At 38.1% G+C, this 27,083-nt stretch overlaps 1 protein-coding gene across 9 annotated transcripts in view; it reads right to left on the reverse strand.

Moving 5' to 3' along the window:
- REV1 (REV1 DNA directed polymerase) overlaps positions 1 to 27,083 on the reverse strand; it is a 100,231-nt gene that overhangs the window by 33,684 nt on the left and 39,464 nt on the right. For 7 of the 9 annotated variants that reach the window (XM_055120095.1, XM_055120088.1, XM_055120090.1 and 4 more), the window contains 5 exons: positions 15,787 to 15,939; positions 11,684 to 12,393; positions 9,148 to 9,255; positions 7,557 to 7,673; positions 3,052 to 3,160 (listed from right to left, as the gene is read on the reverse strand). In XM_055120095.1, coding sequence (XP_054976070.1) covers positions 3,052 to 3,160; positions 7,557 to 7,673; positions 9,148 to 9,255; positions 11,684 to 12,393; positions 15,787 to 15,939 — 1,197 coding nt within the window. Of the gene's footprint in view, positions 1 to 3,051; positions 3,161 to 5,099; positions 5,294 to 7,556; positions 7,674 to 9,147; positions 9,256 to 11,683; positions 12,394 to 15,786; positions 15,940 to 27,083 lie in introns of those variants that run through there. The other 2 variants (XM_055120089.1, XM_055120097.1) reach the window with 2 other exon arrangements.

Below are 27,083 nucleotides of genomic sequence, written 5' to 3' on the forward strand. Positions count from 1 at the left end.
AAATTACTCAGCTCTCCTAGAAACCTATCTTCTTTAAAGAGAACAGGTACCTCAACTGTACCCGAGACTAGACTGCTGCCACCCTGGTTCACCCCAGAGGTACCCATGGTCAGGATTGCCCACTTTGGGATAAAATATACAGTGCTAATAAAAGAATGATAATCCCAAATGCATTTATATTTATTTTATTTTTTACTAAAGTTAAGTTTCAGCTCTTTGTCTACAAGAACTATTAATCATGAAAAAGATTAAGATATTAATTCTTTAATGAGGAAAAGAACTCTTTGGGACTTCAACTTTGGCATGTCAAAATAAAAAAAAAAACCCTAAAAATACTGTATAATTGCACATGTTTGAACATATTTTTTTTTTTCTTTTTGGGTCACACCTGGCGATGCATAGGGGTTATTCCTGGCTCATGCACTCAGGAATTACTCCTGGTGGTGCTCAGGGGACCATATGAGATGCTGGGAATCCAACCCGGGTTGAACGCATGCAAGGCAGATGCCCTACACGCTGTGCTATCACTCCAGCCCCCATACTTATTTTTTTCTTAAATATCCTTATAAAATTGGCAAGATTTATTTTTAAATTAAAAATTTTATTTTTTGCTTTTTGGGTCACACCCAGCGATGCACAGGGGTTACTCCTGGTTTTGCACTCAGGAATTACTCCTGGCGGTGCTCTGGGGACCATTTGGGATGCTGGGAATCGAACCCAGGTTAGCTATGCGCAAGGGAAACGCTCTACCCGCTGTACTATCGCTCCAGCCCACAAATTGGCAGAATTTTAAATCTATTATTCTGGTTAGAGGGTAAAGTTTAAATAATTTCTATTCAAATTAGATTTGCTTAAATAACACCAGTACTTAAGACAGGAAAGTATTAATTTATCAAACCATTATGTTGTATATCTGAAATGCTATGTCAATTATAATCCAATTAAAGAAACATGAATGTGAGACATACATACCTAACTCTTTTAAAAGGAGAAAAATAAGTGACATGGTTGCTCTTAAAAATATTACTTTCCAACAATATAAAATGGTTCTAAGTCATCACACGTATCACTGTCATTCCGTTTCTCATCGATTTGCTCGAGCAGGCACCAGTAACATCTCCATTGCGAGACTTGTTACTGTTTTTGGCATATCGAATACGCCACGGGTAGCTTGCTAGGCTCTGCCGTGTGGGCAGGATACTCTCGGTAGTTTCCCGGGCTCTCTGAGAGGGGCGGAGGAATCAAACCCAGGTCAGCCGCATGAAGGCAAACGCCCTACCTGCTGTGCTATTGCCCAAGACGTTAATATTCAGATATAATGCTGTTTTGTGTTTACTGATTCATTTTGGGGGTGCACATTCTGTAGCGCTGAGGACTTATTGCTGACTGCTCAGGGATCACTCCACACTGGGCTTAGGGAACCCTCTAGGGTGCTAAGGATGGTAACTGGGTCTGCTACTTCCCAGCTGAACTGTCTGAGCCCTGATTTTTGTTTACATTGCACTGAACTTCCAGTTGCTGGAGTTAACTTCATGATCTCCATTACAGGAGTGAGCTAGAAACTAAGTGAACCATCTGGCCCAGAATGGGATTCTGGGATAACCCAGAAATTGGTGATGAATGAGAAAGTATTACATGTGTAAGCAATATTCCTTGTGCATTTGTGTGTGATCATAGACATTGGTGTTCTCAAGCTATTCCTCTCTGTGCTCAGCAACTCCTCAAACAGTGCTCAAGTTGGACAATGCACTGAATTCAACCAGGATCTAAAGTGGATCAGTTGCACAAACAAAAAGGCCCTTCAGAGACTGGAGCAACAGCACAGCAGGTAGAGCATTTGCCTTGCACACGACCGAACCAGGTTCAATTCCCAACATGCCACATGGTCCCCTGAGTACCGAAAGGAGTAATTCCTGAGAACAAAGCCAGGAGTAAATCCTGAGCATTGCCGGGTGTGACCCAAAAATGCAAAAAAAGTTCTAAGTCATAAGAGTAAAATATGTGTTTTTATAAAAAGAGAAAATATACATATATAATAAAGATTGCTTTTTAATTATACCAATTCATTATCACTCCTTCTGCCTTTTTTTTGGGGGGGGGGTTGGTCTGATTTTGTGCCACACGCAGCTGTGCTCAGGAATCACTTCTGGTGGTGCTCGAGAGCTTTATGTGGTGCTAGAGACAGAACTCAGGTACGCAGAGTACAAGGCCAGAGCCCTACCCAATGTACTCTCTCTCCAAACCTTCCTTCTTACTTTTTAATATAATCAATTATTTCTAAATGACTATTTTACAGTATGAGGAATATGTGTGTTCACTCTTATATTAAAACAATGAATTGTAATGAGTGTGTGAGGTTATTATCAGATAAAAACCAGGACTGGAGTGATAGTGCAACAGGTAGAGTGCTTGTCTACACGTGGCTAACCTAAGTTTGATCCCTAGCACCACATATATTGAGCCTGCCAGGAGTGATCCCTGAGAGCAGGGCCAGGAGTAAGTCCTGAGCACTGTCAGGTGTGGCCGCAAAACCAAAAACAAAAAAGATAAAAATCTACAGCATGTAATTACATGCTGATAACCCCGCAAATTTAGGTGAGGTTATTAGGTGTGCCAGTATAGAATTATTAGCCTGTGATTTAAGAGCTTCAACAATTAAAAAACACTAAATATTGGGAAGTTTAAATTACAAGAACCTTTTCTCTACTATAAGAGGAATGATCAAAGGAAGAAACACTAGGGCCCTCTCCTACTAAAATATACCCAATTCTTTCATTTCATTCATTAAGAGAAAAATGTTTCAAATGACAATGCCCAATTTCTGGCAATTTCTACTGTACAAGCTATTGATTTATAAAGAAACAAAAGTAATTAAGGAGTTATTTAATATTTATGAAATAAATAAAAAGGAACCAAAGGAACTAGGACTAGAAAATATTTCTTTCCATAACATATTTAAATCATAAACCTGACTAGCACATTTGAATCCACTTAAAAACTATATAAAGAGCAATTTATGTATAAATATTGCAACATTTAATGTCTACATACCTGGCTTCGTAACTACAAGATGCAATTTCAGCCTTTGACAAAACAGAATCTATGCCATTTATTTGTGCTGAATCTTGATTCTCCCACATTGATGAGTCTGGTATCTCTGCTTTAAAAATAATAAAATTAAATAATTGTATGTTAAAGATGGATTTTCTGTAACTTTTACTCAAGAAATTTTTATTCTGTTCATATAAAATTTTTGCTATATTCCAAATATAGTTATATCAATTGTCGTTTACCTACTCAATAAACTGTACAGCTCTAAGTGGTTTGATCTCATTATTTTCTTCACCAGCAATCAGAAAGTTATCAAACTGAAAGTGTTTTAATAAGTTTTGCTTAAACATACCTAACCAGAAATATAAATCTATAGAAAAATATCCCTTTAAGAGCCAGATTGCTAGTATAGTGGATAAGGTGCTTGCTGTGCATGCAGCCAATGTGGCTTGATCACTGGAACCTCATGTGGTTTCCCAAGCACCACTGGGGGTGATCCCTGACCACAGAGCCAGGAGGAAGCCCTCCTGAGCACCACCCGGTGTGCCCCCACCAACAAATAAACAACGCTATACTTAAGTCTCTTGAGAGGACAAAGATGAAAAGTAATTGGAAGATTAATCCTCTCCTATAGCTTTAAAGGATTGTAAATGAAAATAATTAAAGGAAAAAAGAAATTTCACTCAATAGTCTTTACTGTTCCTAAAAGAACTAGCTGCTAAACTTCAAAAATTAACATGTCCAGCAAACATCAAATTTCTACAAGCCACTGGAATAAACAATTACCTAGTAGACCAAATGCTTTAAAGAGGTTTGACCTTAAGTTTAAGACTTTTCTCTAAACAAACATGAAATATAAAAAGTTCATAGTCCTCTTTCAGGAAATTATACTTTTGGTTCATTAGTGCATGTTTCATTAAGAACATTCACGTATAATCAGAATACCAACTGTGTTACAGAATTGTTAGAGTAACAATTTTAATCTAAATAGTTCAACAATATCTCATAATAACTAAAGAAATCTACAGTTTTACATAAGAATATAGAGCATGTAGTCTAGAGAGCCTACCAACAGACTTCCTTAACCACCATTATTAGCTCCACTGGTAACTGAGAAATAAATTAAAACACAACTTCATACGGATCTTTTGGGATACTATCAATTCCAAGGGACTCTTTAAAAACATATATTCCAAATGCACAGTTTTATCTATGGTTCTATTATAATCAAAAATGGTGTTAGTAAAATCAGACTCTGCATTAGTTAATCCTGGACAACCTACTTTGAATAATTTAACAATAAGTAACGGACAAACCAGCACATATCTTCTGATTATTTCAGAGAAATAATATTCCCAGTAAAATCACACAAGTTAAAGACCACCAGAACAACAAGGCACAGGTGTATGGATTCTGTTGGCTGAAGCAACTCTTTCTGATTTGATTCTAGGAATCATTATGTCTTTTATTCAATTATGCAACCAAACAAGCATTTCTGGATTCCAGGCCCTATACATGGCATAAATGAAGATCAGAATCAAATTATCGGCATTTTAAGAGTCAGATCCCACTTGTATCACACAAGAAAGTAGGAGAACAGATCACATGAGCTATGATTTCTGATCTATTATGACTTCCATACTATACTACTGAGAAGTTAAGGAGAAAAGGCAGAGCAGACTATCCTGTGTTCCTGAAGGGTCTCAGAAGTTTAAATAACACCTTACTAGGCCTAAACCAAAATCTGTAAGAATTTTAGGATTATCAGTATCACAGTTCAGCAAAGGTTGCTACTAAAACAAAAACAAAAATAGGATTAAGAATAGAAGAGGTGAAGCCTGACCAGGGGCAATTAGCTGCCTTTCAAAGGCCTGAGTTACACCTTCAAGTCAGAGAGCTATGCGACACATCTGAAGGGTTGGTTAACAACACTTGTCTCAGAAGTAACAGAAAAATCAAGCTTGAGGTGAGAACAGCGCCTTGGTCCCTGCATTTGACGCCCTGGCTGAGGGGCAGCCCCTCAGGTCTCTCTTCACGGGGCTGCTGACCTTTTCCACAGTGCCGCAGACTGGGTGATCCCTCCAGAGCGGAGTAGGTGCTCCATGGGAGATTCAGGGAAATGCAGGGACACACTGTCCTCATGGAGGGCAAAGTGGAGAACTGCTCATCAAAACTTGACAAACTAGACGGGCACATGGAGAATGTGGAGGAACGGTGAGAAATCTGAGGCCAGGACCCAAGTCTGTGAAAAAGAAATCACTGAGAATAAATCTTTGACTGGTACGAATTTTAAAACTGCTGTTCTTTAGAATGAAAACTGAAGTTGTTGAAGGGACAGGAAACAACTGAAGCCTAGACTCCAGGAAAGGATAAAAAGGCCTAACCAGGAGTCTTGTGTAAAATGACAAGATTGTCAATGAGAAGTGTAACTGCTATGCACTGCTCAGGCAGCTGCTGCCAGCAGAGGCCATAAAAGGAGACAGATGCCCTGGCAGTGCAGGGCTCATTAGACAGGAGGTTTTGGTATGACGCAAGAAATTGAAGATCCTATAAAGCACTTAAAGATGCTATTTGTTCTAACACAATATTTTGATATTGTTAAGTCAAAATATTAGAGCCAAATAGTTTTTTAAAGTTAGTATATAGAAGCCTAAGACTTTAAGTTCTAAACTGTCAATATTTTAAAGATTGATGTCACATTTAGAATGAATCCAGAAAAAGATCAGAAAGTAACAAGGAAAGGAGACAATGGTATTGAAAACAAGTTCTAAGTATAAACTTAGCTGCAACCAAACTTTATATAATCAAGTTACAATCTATTTACCTGATAGCAGAAAATGCTTTAGTAAGCATTTAGTAAGGCTTAGGACATGAAGGTAAATAAAATCAAGCCAAAGAAAATGTAAAAATACAAGTTCTATCTTTTCTAGTCACAGAAAATCTATTTTGATTATCTTCAAATTTATCCGAGTATTTATGTGCTTCTAGTTTACCACCCACGTCTACAAAAGACCTTAGAACATAAAAATCCAGTGGCTCAGCTGACTGAAGACAATTAAGTATCTAATAATAGCCTTCTGCTAACAGACTACTCTGGTCGGCTGCTCTGTGAAGGAAGGAAAGACAGAAGATTAGCTCTCTGGTACTCCAAGGCAATGCACGAATGCCAAGGCTAAGCTCTGATAGAAACACTGCAGAAACAAATAAATATAGAGCAAAGAAGAGTCCCCTGAGTCCACTTTGAGCACTAAGTGAGTGAGCAACATGGCGCTGTCCCTATTTAAATTTTCGTCAAGTTTTTACTGAGTGCCCAATATGCAACATGTATAGTACACCTCTTTAAGCTACTTTTTTCTAGAAACTAAAATTTCATTTTTAGTCACATTACACAGAAAAACAAAACCCAAAACCATACTACTGACACTTAAGAAACAATCTACATTGTCAAACTCCACGAAACAACCAAATATCAATAATCTCAATATTAGCTACTCCAAAAGCTAATCATGACACACAAAAAAGTTAGCATTTCAAAAAGACCATGAAAAACTTTATTTGGAAGAAACTTACATACATGAAGCCTAATAAAAGAAAGTGACAATTATCTTCACTTGTACACCATCAAGAAGACTAATCTCCAATTAAGTCCTAAGAGATAGCCACTGGCTTTCCTTTTGCCTTAGTATATTTCATAGAGACACTTCTAAACTCAGCTCAGGCTTTATAACTGAAAACTTGGGCCCTAAAATAAATGGGACAAAATTAAACTGCAGGTGTTCTATTCTGAGGTATTATCTCATTTGAAATACATTCTCATTGAAATTTTTCTGTACTACGAATTTTATAGTTTTGGCTTTGCAGACCTCCATAAGTAAACTGATCAATGTCTAAAATCAAGATTCTAAGCAAATATTTCTCAGGTAATTTAACCGGCAAGGAAAAAATATATATTACAATTACAATAAACATATTTTCTATTTGCATTAATATTTAAAATTCAGAAGCTGAGGTGACAGGAAAATGGTTTCTATGTAAGAGAGCTGAACATTTAAGAAAAAGCATTTTTAAAAAAGGGGGTGTGATTACTTATCTATTTATCTTCTATTTGAAATAAATTCCTACCATTTTAATTCACTGCCTCATACATATCTTCTACAATAAGAATTTTAGTATCCTTACCATGATCAGTGATCCAACTAGTAATAAGTTCTCATATCTAAAGGTTTTCACAAAATGCCCATGATTTTCACCCATTCTAAATTTTTATGAAAATAATCACACCTTTTAAAATATTCACTCCATCACAAGAAATAGCACCACCAAACTCAACAAAGAATAACTATAGGCAAGTAACTCATTTGCATTACATTAACATTTTGCTTTAAGATGTCACAGGCATCCTTAATATTAAAAGCCTTGAATGAAGAAGTTTCAACTCTTCTTTCATTTCTGTAACAATGATACCAATACCATACTCCAAAAGTCTGCAGAGAATTTTTTTGTACCTGCTTTGCCTTTCAGGATTTTATTCTGGTAATACTGCCACTCCAACTGGGGGTTGGTACCAGGACGCAAAGGTGCCCTCCCTGTTCCTTTGTTACTTGTAACAGCCACTGGTTTTCCTGTGAAAAAGGAGTCAAATTACCTTAAAACGTAAGTATAGGAATGCTAATGCCACTGAAAATGTCATGAAAAATTTCTGGAAGTATGTAATTTTCTAAATTAAATTTTTTTATTTTTTAAATTGGATTTAGGTGTTAACCTATTTATCTCTAAGGGTAATCAATCACTATACAACTCATCTAAGTTTCTAAGTTTCACCAAAAGGTGAATTATTTATTACAGTAATAATATGTTTTATGTTTTTTCTTTTTTGAAACACAAAAAGGCAATGTGAATTCCAGATTATTCAGATATCTAACGGATTAGGAAAAAGCATAGCTATATCTAGGTTTTATATTTTTGTTATCAGAAAAGCAGGGCAACATAAAACTAATCTTAATTTTACAGTAAGGGAAACTAACATGTATGCACAATCACAAACTGACCAATATAAACATATGGCACCTTAATATATTATAAAATATTCCATGTATCATTTCCTTGTATTTTAAGTTACAATTACAATTTTACAAAACATGGATAATTCACATGTATTTTACCAAAAGAGTATGTACCAAGGGCTAAATAAATACATCAAATAGTAACTGATGGCATAGGGGAAAAAAAAACCAACCCAAAAACCATGGACCAGTCAACTAATGTTCTAAACACTTCTTTCCAGTGAAGTAGTAACTATTTATGACAAAAACAAGGCAATTTAATCTATAAGACTTTGTGCTTCCTTTTAAGAACTCTCAGAAAGGAAAAATAGTTAACTTGTCAGATATGAAATTATTTAAAAAATCCACAAAAAAGATTTTTAAAAACATTGACTTTCTAACAAATATCAAGTATTTCATTAACATAAAGGCCATCATTAATATAAAGACCAAAAACCAGATACTATGGCAATATTCAATAACAGAAAATTATTCTACCACAAGAAAGCTAAAAATGTTCACTAGCATTGGGATAACAGCCTTTCTGCCCCCTTCCCCAGCTTCAAGGTCACACCCAGCAGTACTCAGAGTTGGGCCACTGCTGACAGTGCTGAGAGGACCATATGCAGTGCCATGGCCTGGCTGCACGTAACACAAGGGCGTTAACCACTCTACTGCCTCTGGCCCAGTCAAGAAGTTTTTTACTTCAATAGAAAGCAGAGCTGTCCAAATCACACAGACACTTGCTACACCGCCAAATTTCCATGGTTAGTAAAGCGGTAAGATAGTGAAAATAGAGAAATAACCAATGCAGGCTCCTGTCTACATGAGTCTTGGATGAAAGAACCTTCAACTAAAGATGAGCATCATTCCCCAAAGTCTTGGATTCTTCAGGGCAGGGAGAAAAATATTTTTTTCATTTCATGATAAAGAAGTCCAGAAAATTTAGAGGCAGGAATTGATTTTGCCAAGAAAAATTAAGAGCATTATTTAAAAGTTTTGTGATTCTTTAGAATATATATAACAATACATGGAGTTTCTTAAGAATACAGACCTTTGAGATCTGGTCTATTTCGTATACCCACTGATACAAAGAAGCAATCCATATCAACATGCATTATACAGCTCTGATGTCTGGGTGAACTCAATACTGACATATTTCCTAAAAGGAAAAAAAAAAGTTTCAAATTCCAAAGTAATTTGTACATTAAAAAGTCTACTTAAACATAGTAATTATACTCTTGAATGCTTACACAGAGGAAAATTCTTTAAAATGCAGAATCTGTTAGTTATTTCTATAACTCAAGCTAATTTCATCTCCATTCTGAAAATTCAGATAAATATTGTCAACAAACATTAATTACAATTACAAGGATACCATACTTTTCTAGGCTATATAATAATGAAGTCTCTAACATTTTGTTTAAATGCTTATCTTAAAAAGCATTTATGCCGAATATATCACAAAAATAAATGTTTTTACAAGAACAGGCTAAGTGATGTAAATTAGGATCCAGTGAACTAAAATTGTATGTTGTCTACAAACCTTAGCAACTATCAATAAAAACTATCCCCTCTTGGGGACTGGGTTTGGGGAGGTTTGGCACACACCCAGCAATGATGCTCGGAGTTCACTCCCAGTGGTGCTCTAAGGGTCACGCGCCGCTGGGGGCCGAGTCCAGCACCCCACATGCAAAGCTTGCATTCAGCCTGTCCCACACGTGACCATCACTGAGCCTACTCGGTGTCACACACTCTTTGGAGAGGGTTACAGTTATGAATTTAAATTCTCACATTATAAAGTAGAAAATCTTATGTCCATTTTGGAGATTAATAACTTGTATGTCATACAATCAGTAAACTGGTATTCAATCTCAGGCAGACTTATTTCAGAGTAGAGTCATCAAGCCACCACAACTGTAAACATACATATTTTAAAAGTGCATAAGTAACATTTTTCTCCTATGCCGTGAAATACATCCCCTCTGAAGCATGTATATCACTTTTAAGAAGCTAAGGGTGTCTCTAGCTTTCAATCATCCTGAGCTTCATAGAAGTTCACAGTCCCCTTAACCCTTGTCCAGCCACCTTTCCTGACTATCTGCTAATGCAACCTCAGCCTATTCCCAGATACCTAAGTCTTGGAGAAAAAGAACGTTGAACTCACTAGCTAAAAAAATCCCATCTCACCACCAAGTAAAATGTGGTTGGAGGTCATGTGGGGGAAGGGTGAGGCGGGTGGAATACAGACTAGAGACTGAACACAATGGCCACTCAACACCTCTATTGCAAACCACAACACCTAATCAGAGAGAGAAAACAAAAGGGAATTCCCTGCCATAGTGGCAGGGTGGGGTGGGGGGAGACGGGTCTGGGGAGGGGGGAGGGATGTTGGGTTTACAGGTGGTGGAGAATGGGCACTGGTGAAGGGATGGGTTATTGAACTTTGTATGGGGGAAGCATGAGCACAAAGATGTATGGATCTGTAACTGTACCCTCACGATGACTCTCTAATTAAAAATAAACTAATAAAAAAAAATAAAATAAAAAAATAAATAAAAAATAAAAAAATCCCATCTCCTAAAGGAATTTTCCTTCAACAAACTCAAGAATATTAGTACTGACAGCAACTTTCCATAAAAGGCTTCCCAAAATTTACATATCCTCAAAAGATTTAGACCACTCTGTATCACTGTCCTGTCATCACTGTCATCCCATTGTTCATCTATTTGCTCGAGTGGGCACCGGTAACGTCTCTACTGTGACCCAAAGACGGAAAAAAAAAAGTTCTCTGGTCTTAAAATTCAAATAAATTTTAAGGTAAAGATAGCTTAGTAACTATAACATTACACTATAATATTTAATTAGCAAAGGCATTTAAAATATATCAAACAACAAAACGTAACAGAGAAAGAACCCGAAATGTACAGGTTCTAATCACCCAGTGCAGTGACAGAAACAGGAGCTTCTCTCTGTCCCTGTTTCCAGGCTATAAATTAAGAGGTCATCAAATCATCCCTCAGATCCTCCCTAAGACAGATTCTCCAAAAGCAATAAAAAGCAACTAAAACCTCAAACCAAATACTAACTTATAACTGGGCACAGTAATAAAGCCTGTCATTGTTGAGTTTGTCTGTTTTGGATAACAAAGAAAATATTAAAAAACAAAATCAACTAATCGATCTACTTATTTAAAAATCAAAATGCAGGGTTCTAGAAATTAACACTCTTACCAGACCAATTCATCTTTACAGGATCTTAAGCACTGAATATAATACAAGTGATATTTTACACAGTTCAAAGTTTCAACCAGGTTAAGGTTCTACAGGAGAAACAAAAGGCTCACAATCCCAAATTTGTTATTATGTAAATTATTGAAAAAAATCTCAAATTGCTACAAAAATCTAATTTTTTAAAAATGAGTTTTAGTAAAAGAATACCACTCTTAATTACTGTAAATTACAAAAGCTGACAGTCCTAAGGTCATGTTCTTAAAAGGGTAGCATTGATTAGACTATCAACTAGTTCAATAATGCAACGACCAAGCATGACTTATGTCTTAAGAAAACAATTTTAGTTAAAGTATCTACCTGTGTCAGTTACAACAAGTGAAGACCTGCCTGTTTTCATTTTTTTTAACTTTTCCCTTCCTGGAAAGATACCACTACTCTTTCTTTGTAGGGCATTGACAAACTCGGTCAGTTCACACTTCCAAGTTGATATGTGATGCAGTCTTGAACGGGAATAGAAGTCCGAAATGAAATTGTAGTCTGAAGGTTTGGATGGCACTGAAGGGGCTGCCTTGCTGGCAGCAGGTACTACAGAAGTGCTTTTTGTGCTTGAAGGCCCCTGAACCGTGGAGTGGTGAGCACCGTTTAGCTTAGAGTTACTGTGCAAAGATGCTAACGGGAAGGAGTGAGTTCTGTATGGATTCCGAGGAACATCTGGGTGACTGGCGCTGTGCTGGGATGGGGGCGTGCTGCAGTCTCTGAGGTTGGCGCTGCTTCTCTCAGCCTTCTCCTCTTCTGGGGTGAGGTCTGGAGAAAGCCTGCTGGCAGCGCCGGCACCCGAGAGCACCGCACAATCCTGTGTCTTTAAGGCACCATTCGAACTGTGAGCATGTCCATTAAAAATAGCAGTGCTATCTCTGGGATGCGGAATTCCATTTTGTTTCTTTCCTGGAGAAATCTGCTCCAGCTCCACAAAATTAAAATCATCACCTGCGTCTTCTTCATTCCAAATGTTCATTCCATTGACTTTGACTTCATTTTCTGTCTCAATCTTCTTAATTATGTGATTTCTAAGGCAGGAAAAAGTGATATAAGTCAATAATGTCTTTCAGCCTAAACAATTTTTTATTTAAATTTCTTCATGATACAAACATCAATTTCCCCCCTCAAAAACAGCAAAAAATAACCTGAGTCATAATACATTCTCTTTTTGTCCAACAAAAGATAATCATTTGTTCAAAAAGAGAAAAGTAACTAGGAAAATTATAGAACACTAATATCATATTAAGTCTGTTTCTAAACTTCAAACACTCCCTCAAAGAGACATACAACAATCATTTTCAAGTCAAAGTAAAAAAAATTTATTTATTTTTAATCACTTTTCTCAATAAAATCATAAACTTTAGTGTTTGGCTTATATTAGGTAGTAAAAAATTGAGATAAGTTAATACCATATGAATCATTACCATAAAAGAGGTTAAGAATTTTTATCTGTCATAGAAAGATTGTACTCATTTGTGGAATATAAAGTAACAGAATGGGAGACTAACACCCAAGACTAGTAGAGAAGTACCAGGAAGATTACTCCACAGCTTAGAAGCTGGCCTCGAATGCTGGGGAAAAAGCCAGCTCAGATAGAGAAGAGACCACCAAGTACAAGGGTACTAGGAGGTCCTGCTCCAAGAATGGAGATGAGGGCTGAAAGTAGACTATAGACTGAACACGATGGCCACTCAATACCTCTATTGCAAACCACAACACCCAAAAGGAGAAAGAGAGCAAAAGGGGCTTGATGGGGTGGAGGGGTCGGGACGGGGATGGTGGGAGGAATGCTGGAACCATTGGTGGTGGAAGATGGGTACTTGACCATTGTATAACTGAAATGCAAGCATGAAAGTCTGTAAGTCTGTAACTGTACCTCACGGTGATTCACTAATAAAAAATTTTTAAAAATAAAAAAATTTTTTAAAATAATTTTTATCTGAATTTGTAGTTAGTTTTATTTTATGCAAAGCATTATTCAACTATGTGAATTCAGATACTGCTACTACCATCCTAGCAAGTTACTTTACCTCAAGAAAAGAATAACAGACTATATTCACTAATCCATTAATAGAACCTGTTGTGCACAAGCACATAAAAACCTCAAGTCAAGGTTCGTGAGTAATCTGGTAAAAATTTATGCCTAGAATAGTGGAGAAATTTGCCTGACCAGAAGATTGCATTTCATTTCTGAGAAAATTTTATTTAGATGTTAGGGTGGTTCATGACAAACAATAGGAACCAAGTTTCCTGGTAACAAACATTTGTAACTGAAAAGCCTATGACAAATTTATGCTAAACATTATCTTACTCCTTAGATGTTTGCTTGGTAATGATGCTCTGTAATAGACAAACTTCTCTCATGTTCACAAAAATTATGTAAATAACAAAAACAAAAAATTGTTAAGAATAATTTATTCTACTTGGAAACACTGATCTAGTTATGGGGGCATATGCTGCACCAAGACCTAGATAAGATTACCATGGATTACCAGATCTCTCATTCTATTAGCAATTTGGCATATTAGTAATGACAATGACTACAGAGAAAAATCAAACATAAGTCACATATCAGATGCAAAAGATTACCACCCATTTCTGGGTTGGTTCCGACTCTGGCTGACCAACTGAGTAGGTCAAATCCTTACAGATGAACACACCAGTGAAAAGGAAAAAAGAAGATCAGCTGGAAACAATTAAAAGAGGAAGGAAATAAATCAATTTGCTACATGTCAGATAAAGTTCATAAGATAAAGAAAGGAGGCAGAGTAACTTCAAAGAATGTGTAATATGTATTGCACATACCAAAAAAATAATAATTGTGGAAAGTTATTAAAGTCAGAAAAGTGTTAAATTCAGCTTACAATACAAAATGTTAGATATTTACATAGATATTAGCAACATATACATAATGTAAATTTATTGTCCGGAAAATACAAAGCTAATACATGTATTCTTTCTGTACTATATTTCCCTGAGCCTAGACAAATGAAAATAGCTATACTGGATAGTGTATAATAGTGACTGGTAGACAGTAGGCAATAGAGTGAATTAGTATTGAGAAGTAAAATCTTGCTGCCAGAGAGAATAGTCCAGAGCACATAGCTGACCCAGGTTCAATCCCCAGCACCCCAGATGGTCCCAAGTTCCACCTGGAGTGATCCGTGAGCATAGAGCTAGAAGTAAGCCCTGGGCACAGCTCGGTGTGGCCCAACAACCAAAAAGAAAACAGTCAATCAAATAAAAATGTAGTAAAATCTTTTTTTTTTTTTTGCTTTTTGGGTCTCACCCGGCGATGCACAGGGGTTACTCCTGGCTTTGCACTCAGGAGTTACTCCTGGCGGTGCTCAGGGGACCATATGGGATGCTGGGGATCGAACCCGGGTCGGCCGCATGCAAGGCAAACGCCCTACCCGCTGTGCTATCGCTCCAGCCCCAAAAATGTAGTAAAATCTTAAGAGGCAAATTCTTCTTAAAAGTCACATAATGAATTTAAAGAAAAGACAACTATTTACAATTTTAACTAATGTAGGTAGAATAAAATATGAATTTATTTGGAAATTTTTTCTAGTTATTGATATACATTTTGAAAGAACTAAGAAAAATCAAAGTTTTAAGTAACATGAAAAACTCTTAAGAGAATACAAGTAAAAGAATAAATGACAACAAAAATTATAGCAGGTAATGATATTGGATCCTCTCTGGCTAATTAGATTCTTGGTCTTCTGGAAAAAATATATTCAACTCCCAAAGCAAGCAATTTAATAAGGAGAAGCCTAATGACAACGAACCACTTGATATACAAGACAACATACCAATTAATTGTGAAACCAATTTACCAGGATTACTACAATTAAAGCTTAAACCAATATATTCTTAAAAACTTAGCAACATGGCATAAAGTCTAGATTCACCTATATACTATATATATATACTACAATCAGGGTCTCCAAGTAAAGTTATCTTCAGATAAAATATTTACATACTCAGAAGCAATATGAATTTGAAATGTCTAAAATATAACCTAGAAAGGTCAGCAGTAATAGCATTCATGCACAGTATTCATAAAAATATAACTGGTATAGTTCAGTTTTTGAGAAAGAAACACTATAGCAAAATGCTTAAATGCAAATAATTACTTTCAAGAAAATGCAAGAAAATTTTATCTCTAATGACTTAAGTAAGATTCATTAGTAGTTTAACATGGGAATCAATCTTCTGGGGAAAAACTTCCTTATTTACATTTTGGATATGAAACTTTCGAGTTTAAGAAGACATTTAGGAAGTATGCCCACACACATATACCAACACACTAACTTGACATAAATGGCTAGTCAGCTGTTCTAAATTTCTTTAGCAGAATAAAAGCCATAACCATCGCTTAAAACCAACTCTGGAATTCCCAATCTAGACAGACTTACACCCTGTTGGTGAACTGCTTGGTTATATTGCTTGGACCGGGCACAGGATCCCCTGGTTTGCACACAGGATTGAAGCTGAGACCCTTCTGTGCATTCGATTGCTTGCTGTACAACTGATAGGGAATGCAGGACAAAAGCCGTCCAGCCTTGATGCTGAAACAAAGAATATCACCATAAGAGTTCAAATGTGGAGAAGAGGCTTCATAAACAAATCAAAGCTCTTAGGGAAGAACAGGATTTCTTTTTAAAATTAAAAAACACTGTAGTGTTAGGTCAGGTCACATGTTTATAACAGCAATAATATTTCTGGGCTTGATGTTCATGATTCACTTCACACCACAAGTACCTAAGACCCTCCATTAGTGTCCCCCTGTTACTTCCACTTCTCAACAAGTCAGCTATTCACTTTTTCCAATTGAAAGCCAATACACTGATTGGCTTTCAAAAACTACAAAACTACAATAACGTTATACAACAAATTCTTTTCTTTCAAAAACACAAAAATTACAATAATGTTAGACATCAAATTCTTTTCATTTGTAGCCCTACTATAGATTAGCTGTACATTCCTAATTATCCTTTATCCAACTACCTGTACATAAATACAAGGAAAGAACTATGTGAAAGTATATGTTAGAAAACTTGTTTTGTTTTTGTTTTGCAGCCACATCTAGAGATGCTCAGGGGTCCAAATGGGATACTGGAGATCAAAACTACCTCAGCCACTTATAAGGCAAACACTCGACCAGCTGTACTATCTCTCCAGCCCCTAAAAGTTCTTCTTTTTATATCATTTTTTGGCTTTTTGGGTCACACCCGACGATGCACAGGAGTTACTCCTGGCTCATGCACTCAGGAATTACTCCTGACGGTGCTCGGGGGACCATATGAGATGCTGGGAAGCGAACCTGGGTTGGCTGCGTGTAAGGCAAACGCCCTACCCAGTGTGCTATTGCTTCAGCCCCAGATCTTTTTAAAAATTGCAAGGATTCACTTTTAAAATTTCTAGTTCCACTGTTTATATTAAGAAAAAAACTATTTCTACCTTTAATTTTTTCTGCCTAAAATTCTTACCCAAAAAGGGGAGCAACATCAAAATTTCAAAACCAAAACACTACCTGACTTATGCATTAAGAGGTTTTCCAGGTAGACAAAAAATATATTCTGGTATACATAAGAGAGTTTACATCCTATATAGTAGGACTGATACTCCATCCAAGTAAAAGGTTTATTTACTTGACTCTAAATACTGCTTATGTTGAAAGAAGTAGACTACAGATCAAACATGAAGGCTGCTTGTTAACTGTACTGCAAACCATAACATCTACAAGGACAGAGAGAGTAAGAGGAAAAGAGGGACTGTGCATGCCACAGAGGCAGGAGGTGGGAAGGGTTGAGGATGGGGATGAGGGAGGGGTACTGGGATCATTGGGGGTGGAGAATGGGCCCTGGTGGAGGGATGGTTACTTGAACATTGTTTGACTTAAAACACATCATTAAAGTCTGTATCACTCTATCACTATCATCCCATTGCTCATCAATTTATTTAAGTGGGTACCAGTAATGTGTCCATCATGAAACTTCTTGTTACTGTTTTTGGCATATTGAATACGCCATAGGTAGCTTGCCAGGCTCTGCCGTGCTGGCGGGATACTCTGGGTAGCTTGCCAGGCTCTCCAAGAGGGACAGAGGAATCGAACTCGGGTTGGCCTCGTGCAAGGCAAATGTCCTACCTGATGTGCTATCGCTCCAGCCCTCATGAAAGTCTGTAAGTCTGTAAATGAATCTCACGTTGATTCATTAAAATAATAATTTTTCTTAAAATTACCAATAAATAAATCCATAAATACTGCTTTGTCCTATTGGCCCAGGAAAGTTATCTCTAAAATTAAAAACCTTGCATCAAATAGTTCCCTAAACATTTCTCTATATCTACCATATGACAATGGATTTACATTTACAGGTACAACAAAATCCATATGATAATTTCTACTCCAACTTTTAAAGTTATACCTTATCACATTTTCCTTACACAAAAAGTATTCTGCACGGGGCTGGAGTGATAGCACAGCGGGTAGGGCGTTTGCCTTGCACGCGGCCGACCCGGGTTCGATTCCCAGCATCCCATATGGTCCCCTGAGCACCGCCAGGGGTAATTCCTGAGTGCAGAGCCAGGAGTGACCCTTGTGCATCGCCAGGTGTGACCCAAAAAGCAAAAAAAAAAAAAAAAAAAAAGTATTCTGCACATAAAATGTTTTTATAGTCCAATCAATGTCCAATACCAGCTTAGAAAACCAGTTTCCAAAGTCCGAAGATAAAAAATGTATTAAAAAAATTCTATAATGCTATGTGAGAAAAGAGTATCAAGATTTTTTTTTCTTAACTCACATCTTTACCTGGGCCCATTTTCCATGAAAGTGGAGTTAAGGCAAAAAAAAATCACAAAAGCAAAAATATGACACATGAAACTGCAGACAACTCTTAGGTGAGTTTAAAAATGTAAAATTTTAGCTTGCGTGAAATATGAGATCTCCAAAATATGCTAACATTAAATTAAAAGGCAAACTCTAACCCAAAATCAATCAATTCCCACCACACAACTCCAGTGAGTTGATATAAATCAGTCACAGATTATCTATGAGAATCTAACCATAAGAAGCTGATTTTTGTGCTACAAAACACTCAACACCAAATGACACACAAAATCAGCAAGCATTAAGAAATGTAAAAGACAACAGTTTCAATTTCAAGGCTGATAAGAGAACAGTGAATCAGCAGTTTCTCTACATTTCACAACTCTAGAGGCAAAGATGATGACCAAAAAACCCTGAAAATTACTTTTACTATATACAGATACAAGGTTTACACGGCAGCTTCAGTAAAATAATCTCAAACCTGAGACTAATGTACACAGGCTTCTCATTAAAGGCTTCCCCTGCCTCTAAGAAGCTATGGCCCCTGTAATCATGTCTCCATGAACTCAAGTTTAACAGCACAAACAGAGACTCCAGGGAATTGTAATAAAGGAAAGCAATCACCCACACAATTAGAAGAGGCAGTTGCTTTTTAAATCTGCTTAAACTATAAAAACAGGGAAACTAATTATAAAAGAGAGTATTATGTATACATCACATAGCTAATATGTTGTATATAACAGATGATTGCCATGAAGAAGAGATTAGCAAGACCAAGATCAGAGTGTAATCAAAACAACTGATGATTTTATTTTTTTGTTTTTATTTTAATTTTTATTAGTTTTTTATTAATTTATTCTTTTATTGAATCACCATGTGGAAAGTTACAAAGCCTTCAGGTTTAAGTCTCAGTTATACCATGCTCGAACACCCATCCCTTCACCAGTACACATATTCGACCACCGAGAATCACAACAACTGATGATTTTAAAGGGTTCCGTGCTATGACTACAGACATTGGCCATTTCTTTATATAGTAAGATGTATACTCAAAGCAAAGCAAGAGAGAGGAGAGAGGAGAGAGGGGTAAGCGACGAGAAAGAGAAGAGGGAAAGAAAAGAGTAGAGAGAGGAGAGAGGAGAGGAAGGAGAAAGATTTACTCAAACTGATCCATTTCAATATGGACAAACTCATCTTATAATAAGCTTAAGATGTCAAAAAGCACTCCCAAACAGTTTTGTAATGCTCTCACGGTGATTCAATTAAAAAATATCACTGTCATCCCGTTGCTCATTGATTTGTTCGAGCGGGCACCAGTAACGTCTCTCACTGAGAGACTTACTGTTACTGTTTTTGGCATATCCAATATGCCATGGGTAGCTTGCCAAGCTCTGCCGTGCGGGCACGATACTCTCAGTAGTTTGCTGGGCTCTCCTAGAGGGGCGGAGGAATCAAACATGGGTTGGCCGCGTGAAAGGCGAACGCCCTACCTGCTGTTCTATCACTCCAGTCCTTTAAAAAGTATAAAATTAAAAAAAAAACTTTTTACAAAAAGCACTCCTAAATAAGGCAGAAAATCTCAATTCTGAAAAACATTATCAAAAAATGAGAGAATAACGAACACTTCCTGGAGGAAGACCAACAGCCACATGAAAAAATTGCTCATCATCACTTAATATCAGGGAAATCCAAATCAAGATGACAACGAGCTATCATCCTACACAGTAAAATTACACATATCAAAGTTAGTGGCAACAATCTGTGTTGGCCGGAATGTGGTAAAAAAGGAACTCTCATCCACTGCTGGTGGGAATATCGTCTGGCTCAGCCCCTGTGGAAAACGGTATGAAAGGTTTTCTTTCAGTAAATTTAGAACGGAAATGCCATATGACCTAGCAGTTCCATTTTAGGGAATCTATCTCCAGCCAGGGCAAAACTTTTATTCAAAAGGCCATATGCACACCATCACTCATTGCAGCACTTAGAACAATAGCTAAAATCTGAAATCAATCTAGATGTCCACCAACAGATGAGTGGATCATGAAAATGTGGTATAGATACACAATGGAATGAAATGAGGCTGTAAGAAATGACAAAACCATGCAACATGGATGGAGCTGGAAAATACGTCAAATGAAGTAAACCACCACCGCTGTCTGCGTCCCCCGAGTTTCTGAAGCCACCCCCCGCCCGCCCTGTGCACCCCGTCTCCCAAACCGGCTCTGTAACTGCGCACGTCCTTCAGGTACGAGGACCATCCCTCGGCCACGCCCTCCCGTCCCCCACTTCCCGCAGCCGTCTGCATCCCCCGAGTTTCTGAAGCCACCCCCCGCCCGCCCTGTGCACCCCGTCTCCCGAACCGGCTTTGTAACTGCGAACGTCCTTCAGGTACAAGGACCATCCCTCGGCCACGCCCTTCTGTCCCCCCCCTCGACAGGAAGACACTGGGGGCGTGGCTGTGTCTTAGTGGGCGTGGTCTCAAAGTGGGCGTGGCCTACTTTCCGAGCGCGGCCGCCGTTATTCTTTGCTATCTCAGCTCAATCGATACTGTGTATTTCTTTGTAAATTCACTTTTGCGATCTCAAACACTTACGCAAAATAGCCATTAGCTTAGGCTGACACTATAAAAGCTGTCAGTGAATAAGGAAAGTTTAGCACAATCAGAGTCCCTTCTTCCCACAAGAAGGAAGAGGAATAAATAACTACAAAGTTCCAACTCTATACTTCCGTAACAATATGAAGAAGCAGCGAAAATCGCCTCCACGAAGAGAGGGGGAAGAAAAGATACCAGAAACCTCAACAGGGGCTACTCACATCTACGACCTCTCAGATAAACAATTCAGAGAAGAAATCTGGAGGAGAGTCGACCTACTCCAAGCAAATATGGAACAGACATCCAATAAATTAAAGGAGGAGATGAATGAAGCGCTGGAACGGTCTTCCGAGAAAATCCAGGAAGAAATGAGAGCGGAAATTTCAAACCTTCGAATGGAAGTGTCACAAATAAAGGAATCGGTAGATGAAATAAAAATCTCACTAGATGCCCTCAACAGTAGAATGACTACAGCCGAAGACAGAATCAGCGATCTGGAAGATGAGCTGCAGAAAGCTTATAGACAACAACAAATCATGGCCAAAGACCTCAAAATGGCTATAGAGCGAATCAGAGCCCTGGGAGATGACTTCAAGAGGAACAACATAAGAATCATTTGGAGTGCCAGAACCACAGGGAAGTAACCCCAATGAAAAAAACACAGTCAAAGACATCATTGCTAAGAAATTCCCAGAGCTGGAGAAGGCAGGCATCCAGATACAAGGAGTCCGAAGAGTACCAGCAAAAAGAGACCCGAATAAAAAGACTCCAAGGCATATCATAGTCAGAATGACGGATGCTATGGATAGAGACACAATTCTGCAAGCAGCAAGGTCAAAGAAGGAAATTACATACAAAAGAGCACCCCTCAGATTTACAGCCGATCTGTCAGAAGAAACCCTCCGAGCCCGAAGACAATGGTGGGACATAGTGAAAAAACTCAACGAAATGAATGCCTCACCAAGAATACTTTATCCGGCTAAACTCTCACTCAAACTCGAAGGAACCATACACTATTTCTCGGATAAACAACAGCTCAGGAACTTCATAGACTCAAAACCAATCTTGAAAGAAGGTATAAAGGGGCTACTGTAAGACAAGGAGGAGCCCCATAAGAACAACAAATCCCACAGAAAGATGACACAAAACCACATCACAATAATCTCTCTCAATGTCAATGGCCTAAACGCACCTATCAAGAGACACAGAGTGGCTAAATGGATCTGGAAATTAAACCCAACATTCTGTTGCCTGCAAGAAACACACCTGAACAAACAGAGTAAACATAGACTCAAAGTCAAAGGATGGAAAACAATCCTGCAAGCAAACAACCCCCTTAAAAAAGCTGGAGTGGCCATCCTGGTATCCGACAACATAGATTTCAGGATGAAAAAGATCAAAAGGGACAGCAAAGGTCATTTTCTGTTTATCAAGGGATATGTACAACAGGAAGAAATCACACTCTTAAACGTATACGCTCCTAACGAACGACCGGTTAAATATTTAAAACAACTCCTAACAGACTTCAAAGAGGACATCACTAACAGCACTATTGTAGTCGGAGACTTCAATACGGCCTTATCACCTCTAGATAGATCCACAAGAACAAAACTCAACAAGGAAACACTGACTCTGAAAGAAGAAATTGGAGAGGCCTAATAGACCTATACAGGGCCTTACACCCCAAAAACAAAGAATACACATTCTTTTCCAGTGCACACGGAACATTTTCTAAAATAGACCATGTACTGGGCCCCAGAACATACCTCAATAGAATCGGAAAAATAGAAATTGTATCAACCATCTTTTCAGACCACGATGAGCTGAAGATAGAAGCTAACCACTCACAAATACAGAAAATCAAATCAAACACCTGGAAATTAAACAATTCAATGTTGAACAATGAGTGGGTCAGGAAGGAAATCAAGGAAAAAAATCAAAAGATACTTAGAAACAAATGAGAATGAGGACACGAGCTACCAAAACCTACGGGACGCAGCTAAAGCCGTGTTAAGGGGAAAATTTATAGCTCTCCAAGCATTCCTCAGGAAGGAAAAAAGGACCCACATAGATAGCTTGACTTCACGACTCAAGACCTTAGAAAAGGACCAGAAAAAGGACTCCAAACCAGACCGAAGGAAAGAAATAATAAAAATTAGAGCAGAAATTAATGACATCGAAACCAAAAAAACAATCCGAAAGATCAATGAAACAAAGAGTTGGTTCTTTGAGAAAATAAGTAAGATTGATAAACCGCTAGCAAGACTCACAAAGAAAGAAAGAGAGAAAACTCTAATAAATCGAATCAGAAATGAAAAGGGGGACATCATAACAGAAACCAGTGAGATTCAAAAGATCATTAGAGACTACTTTGAAGGTCTTTACGCCACAAAAAAGGAGAACCTAAAAGAAATGGATGGATTCCTTGATTCCTACAATCTCCCAACACTGAAGAAAGAAGACCTGGAATACCTGAATAGACCCATCAATGTTAAGGAAATTGAAACTGTAATCAAAAACCTCCCCAAAAACAAAAGCCCAGGCCCAGATGATTTCACTGGCGAATTCTTCCAAACATTTAAAGAAGACCTATTGCCTGTTTTCCTCAAACTTTTCCAGGAAATTGAAAAAACAGGAACTCTCCCAAACAGTTTCTATGAAGCACATATCTCCCTAATACCAAAAGCAAACAAAGACACCACTAAGAAAGAAAATTGCAGACCAATTTCCCTGATGAACACCGATGCGAAGATCCTCAACAAAATACTAGCAAATAGGATCCAACAACTCATCAAAAAGATCATACATCACGACCAAGTGGGATTCATCCCAGGGATGCAAGGATGGTTTAACATTCGGAAATCAATCAACATAATCCAGCATATCAACAAAAGTAAAGATAAAAACCATATGATCATATCAATAGATGCAGAGAAAGCATTTGACAAGATCCAACATCCTTTCATGATGAAAACCCTCGCCAAAATGGGGTTTGGAGGAACTTTCCTCAAGATAGTCGAAGCCATCTATCACAAGCCTACGGCAAGCATTATCCTCAACGGGGAAAAACTAAGGGCCTTTCCTCTGAGATCAGGCACAAGACAAGGATGCCCACTCTCACCACTCCTCTTCAATATAGTACTGGAAGTACTTGCGATAGCTATTAGACAAGAAAAAGAGATTAAGGACATCCAGATAAGAAAGGAAGAAATCAAATTCTCACTATTTGCAGACGACATGATACAATATCTAGAGAAGCCTAAAGCCTCTACTAAGAAACTCTTAGAAACAATAGACTTATACAGTAAAGTTGCAGGCTACAAAATCAATACCCAAAAATCCATGGCCTTCATATATGCAAACAATGAGGCAGAGGAAAGGGACATGAAAAAAGCAATCCCATTCACAATCGTGCCCCAGAAAATCAAGTACCTTGGAATCAGCTTAACCAAGGAAGTAAAAGACCTTTACAAAGAAAACTACAAAACCCTACTCCATGAAATCAAAGAGGACATGAGGAAATGGAAACATATACCCTGCTCGTGGATAGGGAGAATCAATGTTGTCAAAATGGCAATACTCCCTAAAGCATTATACAGATTCAACGCGATCCCTATAAGGATACCCATGACATTCTTCAAAGAAATGGATCAAGCAATCCTAAAATTCATATGGAATAACAAACGTCCAAGGATAGCTAAAACAATTCTTGGGAAAAAGACAATGGGAGGCATCACCCTCCCCAACCTCAAACTTTACTACAAAGCAGTAACAATTAAAACAGCATGGTACTGGAAGAAAGGCAGAGCTGTAGACCAATGGAACAAGGTGGAATATCCCTACACACAACCCCAAATGTATGATCATCTAATCTTTGATAAGGGAGCAAGAGATGTGAAATGGAGCAAGGAAAGCCTCTTTAACAAATGGTGCTGGCAAAACTGGACAACCACCTGCAAAAAAATGGGTTTAGACCTTGACCTGACACCATGCACAAAAGTCAGATCAAAATGGATTAAAGACCTCAACATTAGACCACAAACCATAAGGTACATTGAAGACAAGGTCGGCAAAACCCTCCACGATATTGAAGATAAAGGTATCTTCCAAGGTGACACGGAACTAAGCAATCTAGTAAAAACAGAGATCAACAAATGGGACTACATTAAACTAAAAAGCTTCTGCACCGCAAAAGATACAGTGACCAGAATACAAAGACTATCCACAGAATGGGAAAGGATATTTACACAATACCCATCATAAGGGGTTGATATCAATGGTATATAAAGCACTGGTTGAACTTTACAAGAAGAAAACATCCAACCCCATCAAAAAATGGGGCGAAGAAATGAACAGAAACTTTACCAAGGAAGAAATACGAATGGCCAAAAGGCACATGAAAAAGTGCTCTACATCACTAATCATCAGAGAGATGCAGATCAAAACAACCACGAGATACCACCTCACACCACAGAGACTAGCACACATCCAAAAGAACAAAAGCAACCGCTGTTGGAGAGGATGTGGGGAGAAAGGGACCCTTCTTCACTGCTGGTGGGAATGCCGACTGGTTCAGCCCTTCTGGAAAACAATTTGGACGATTCTCAAAAAATTAGATATTGAACTCCCATTTGACCCAGCAATACCACTGCTGGGAATATATCCCAGAGAGGCAAAAAAGTATAATCGAAACGACATCTGCACATGTACGTTCATCGCAGTACTGTCTACAATAGCCAGAATCTGGAAAAAACCCGAATGCCCCAGAATGGATGACTGGTTGAGGAAACTTTGGTACATCTATACAATGGAATACTATGCAGCTGTTAGAAAAAAGGAGGTCAAGAATTTTGTAGTTAAGTGGATGGGCATGAAAAGTTTCATGCTGAGTGAAATGAGTCAGAAAGAGAGAGACAGACATAGAAAGACTGCACTCATCTATGGCATATAGAATATCAGAGTGGGAGACTAATACCCAAGAACTGTAGAAATAAGTACCAGGAGGTTGACCCCATGGCTTCGAGGCTGGCCTCACGTTCCGGGGAAAGGGCAACTCAGAGAAGCGATCACCAACTACATTGTAGTCGAAGGCCATGTGGGGGAAGGGAGTTGCGGGCTGAATGAGGGCTAGAGACTGAGCACAGCGGCCACTCAACACCTTTATTGCAAACCACAACAGCTAATTAGAGAGAGAGAACAGAAGGGAATGCCCTGCCACAGTGGCAGGGTGGGTTGGGGGGGAGATGGGATTGGGGAGGGTGGGAGGGACGCTGGGTTTACGGGTGGTGGAGAATGGGCACTGGTGAAGGAATGGGTTTCCGAACTTTGTATGAGGGAAGTATAAGCACAAAAGTGTATAAATCTGTAACTGTACCCTCACGGTGATTCTCTAATTAAAAATAAATAAATTTTAAAAAAATTAAAAAAATTTTTAAAAAATTAAAAAAAAAATGAAGTAAACCAGAGGGACAGGATGATCTCCTTTATATATGGTATTTACATGAACTGGATAGGGAGTACAAACGGTTAAAGGGGGATGCTTAGACCACCCTTGTCTACAGAGTATATGGAGGAAAAAGAAAAATATCAAAATATCGGTGCGGAGAGGGGGAGGGAGGGTGGAGTGAAGAGACAGTTGGGAAGCAATGGGAGGCAGAGGTTAAAGAAACTTGGATATGTCAGTGGTGTAGAGGAACAGTACAGCCAAAGACTCGAACCACAGATCAATAATTCAAAGCCCAAACGTCTGACAACCAAACTGAAAATGTGCCTGTCAAGATGCAGACTGGGGGTTGGGAGGGAACCTGGTAGAAGTGATGCTGAAATACCATACCCCCAAAACTATACTAAAAAAACTTTGTGATTTATGGTGCTTTAATACAATTTTTAAAAAACCTGGATTTTGACTCCTGCTATACTTGGGCAACTCTGTTTTTATTAGACTAGTCCTGCATTCTCATATACAAAATGAAGCAAATAACCCATATAATCATGATGTCCAAAGTCACTTCAGTTACCTAATAAGATAAAGCTTGATTTCAAACTAAAAATCCTTAAGATAAAATTTAAACTTTATAAATACCCCACCTCTATTTCTACCATAGTCTCTCTCAGTTGTTTGCTTTCAGGGCAAGAATAGGTGTAAAGCAAACAGCCACGGGGCCATAGAATAAAGCTCAGAGTGACTTTTGGCTGGGTATCTCCTTAATCCCTGGCACTGCCCCAAGTAGCTCTACTGAGTATGATGGCAGTGGCATGACAGTTTAGGAGCTTAGTAGGGGAGTTTCAGT

This window comes from Sorex araneus, chromosome X, assembly GCF_027595985.1.
Source record: "Sorex araneus isolate mSorAra2 chromosome X, mSorAra2.pri, whole genome shotgun sequence".
Lineage (NCBI taxonomy): Eukaryota > Metazoa > Chordata > Mammalia > Eulipotyphla > Soricidae > Sorex > Sorex araneus.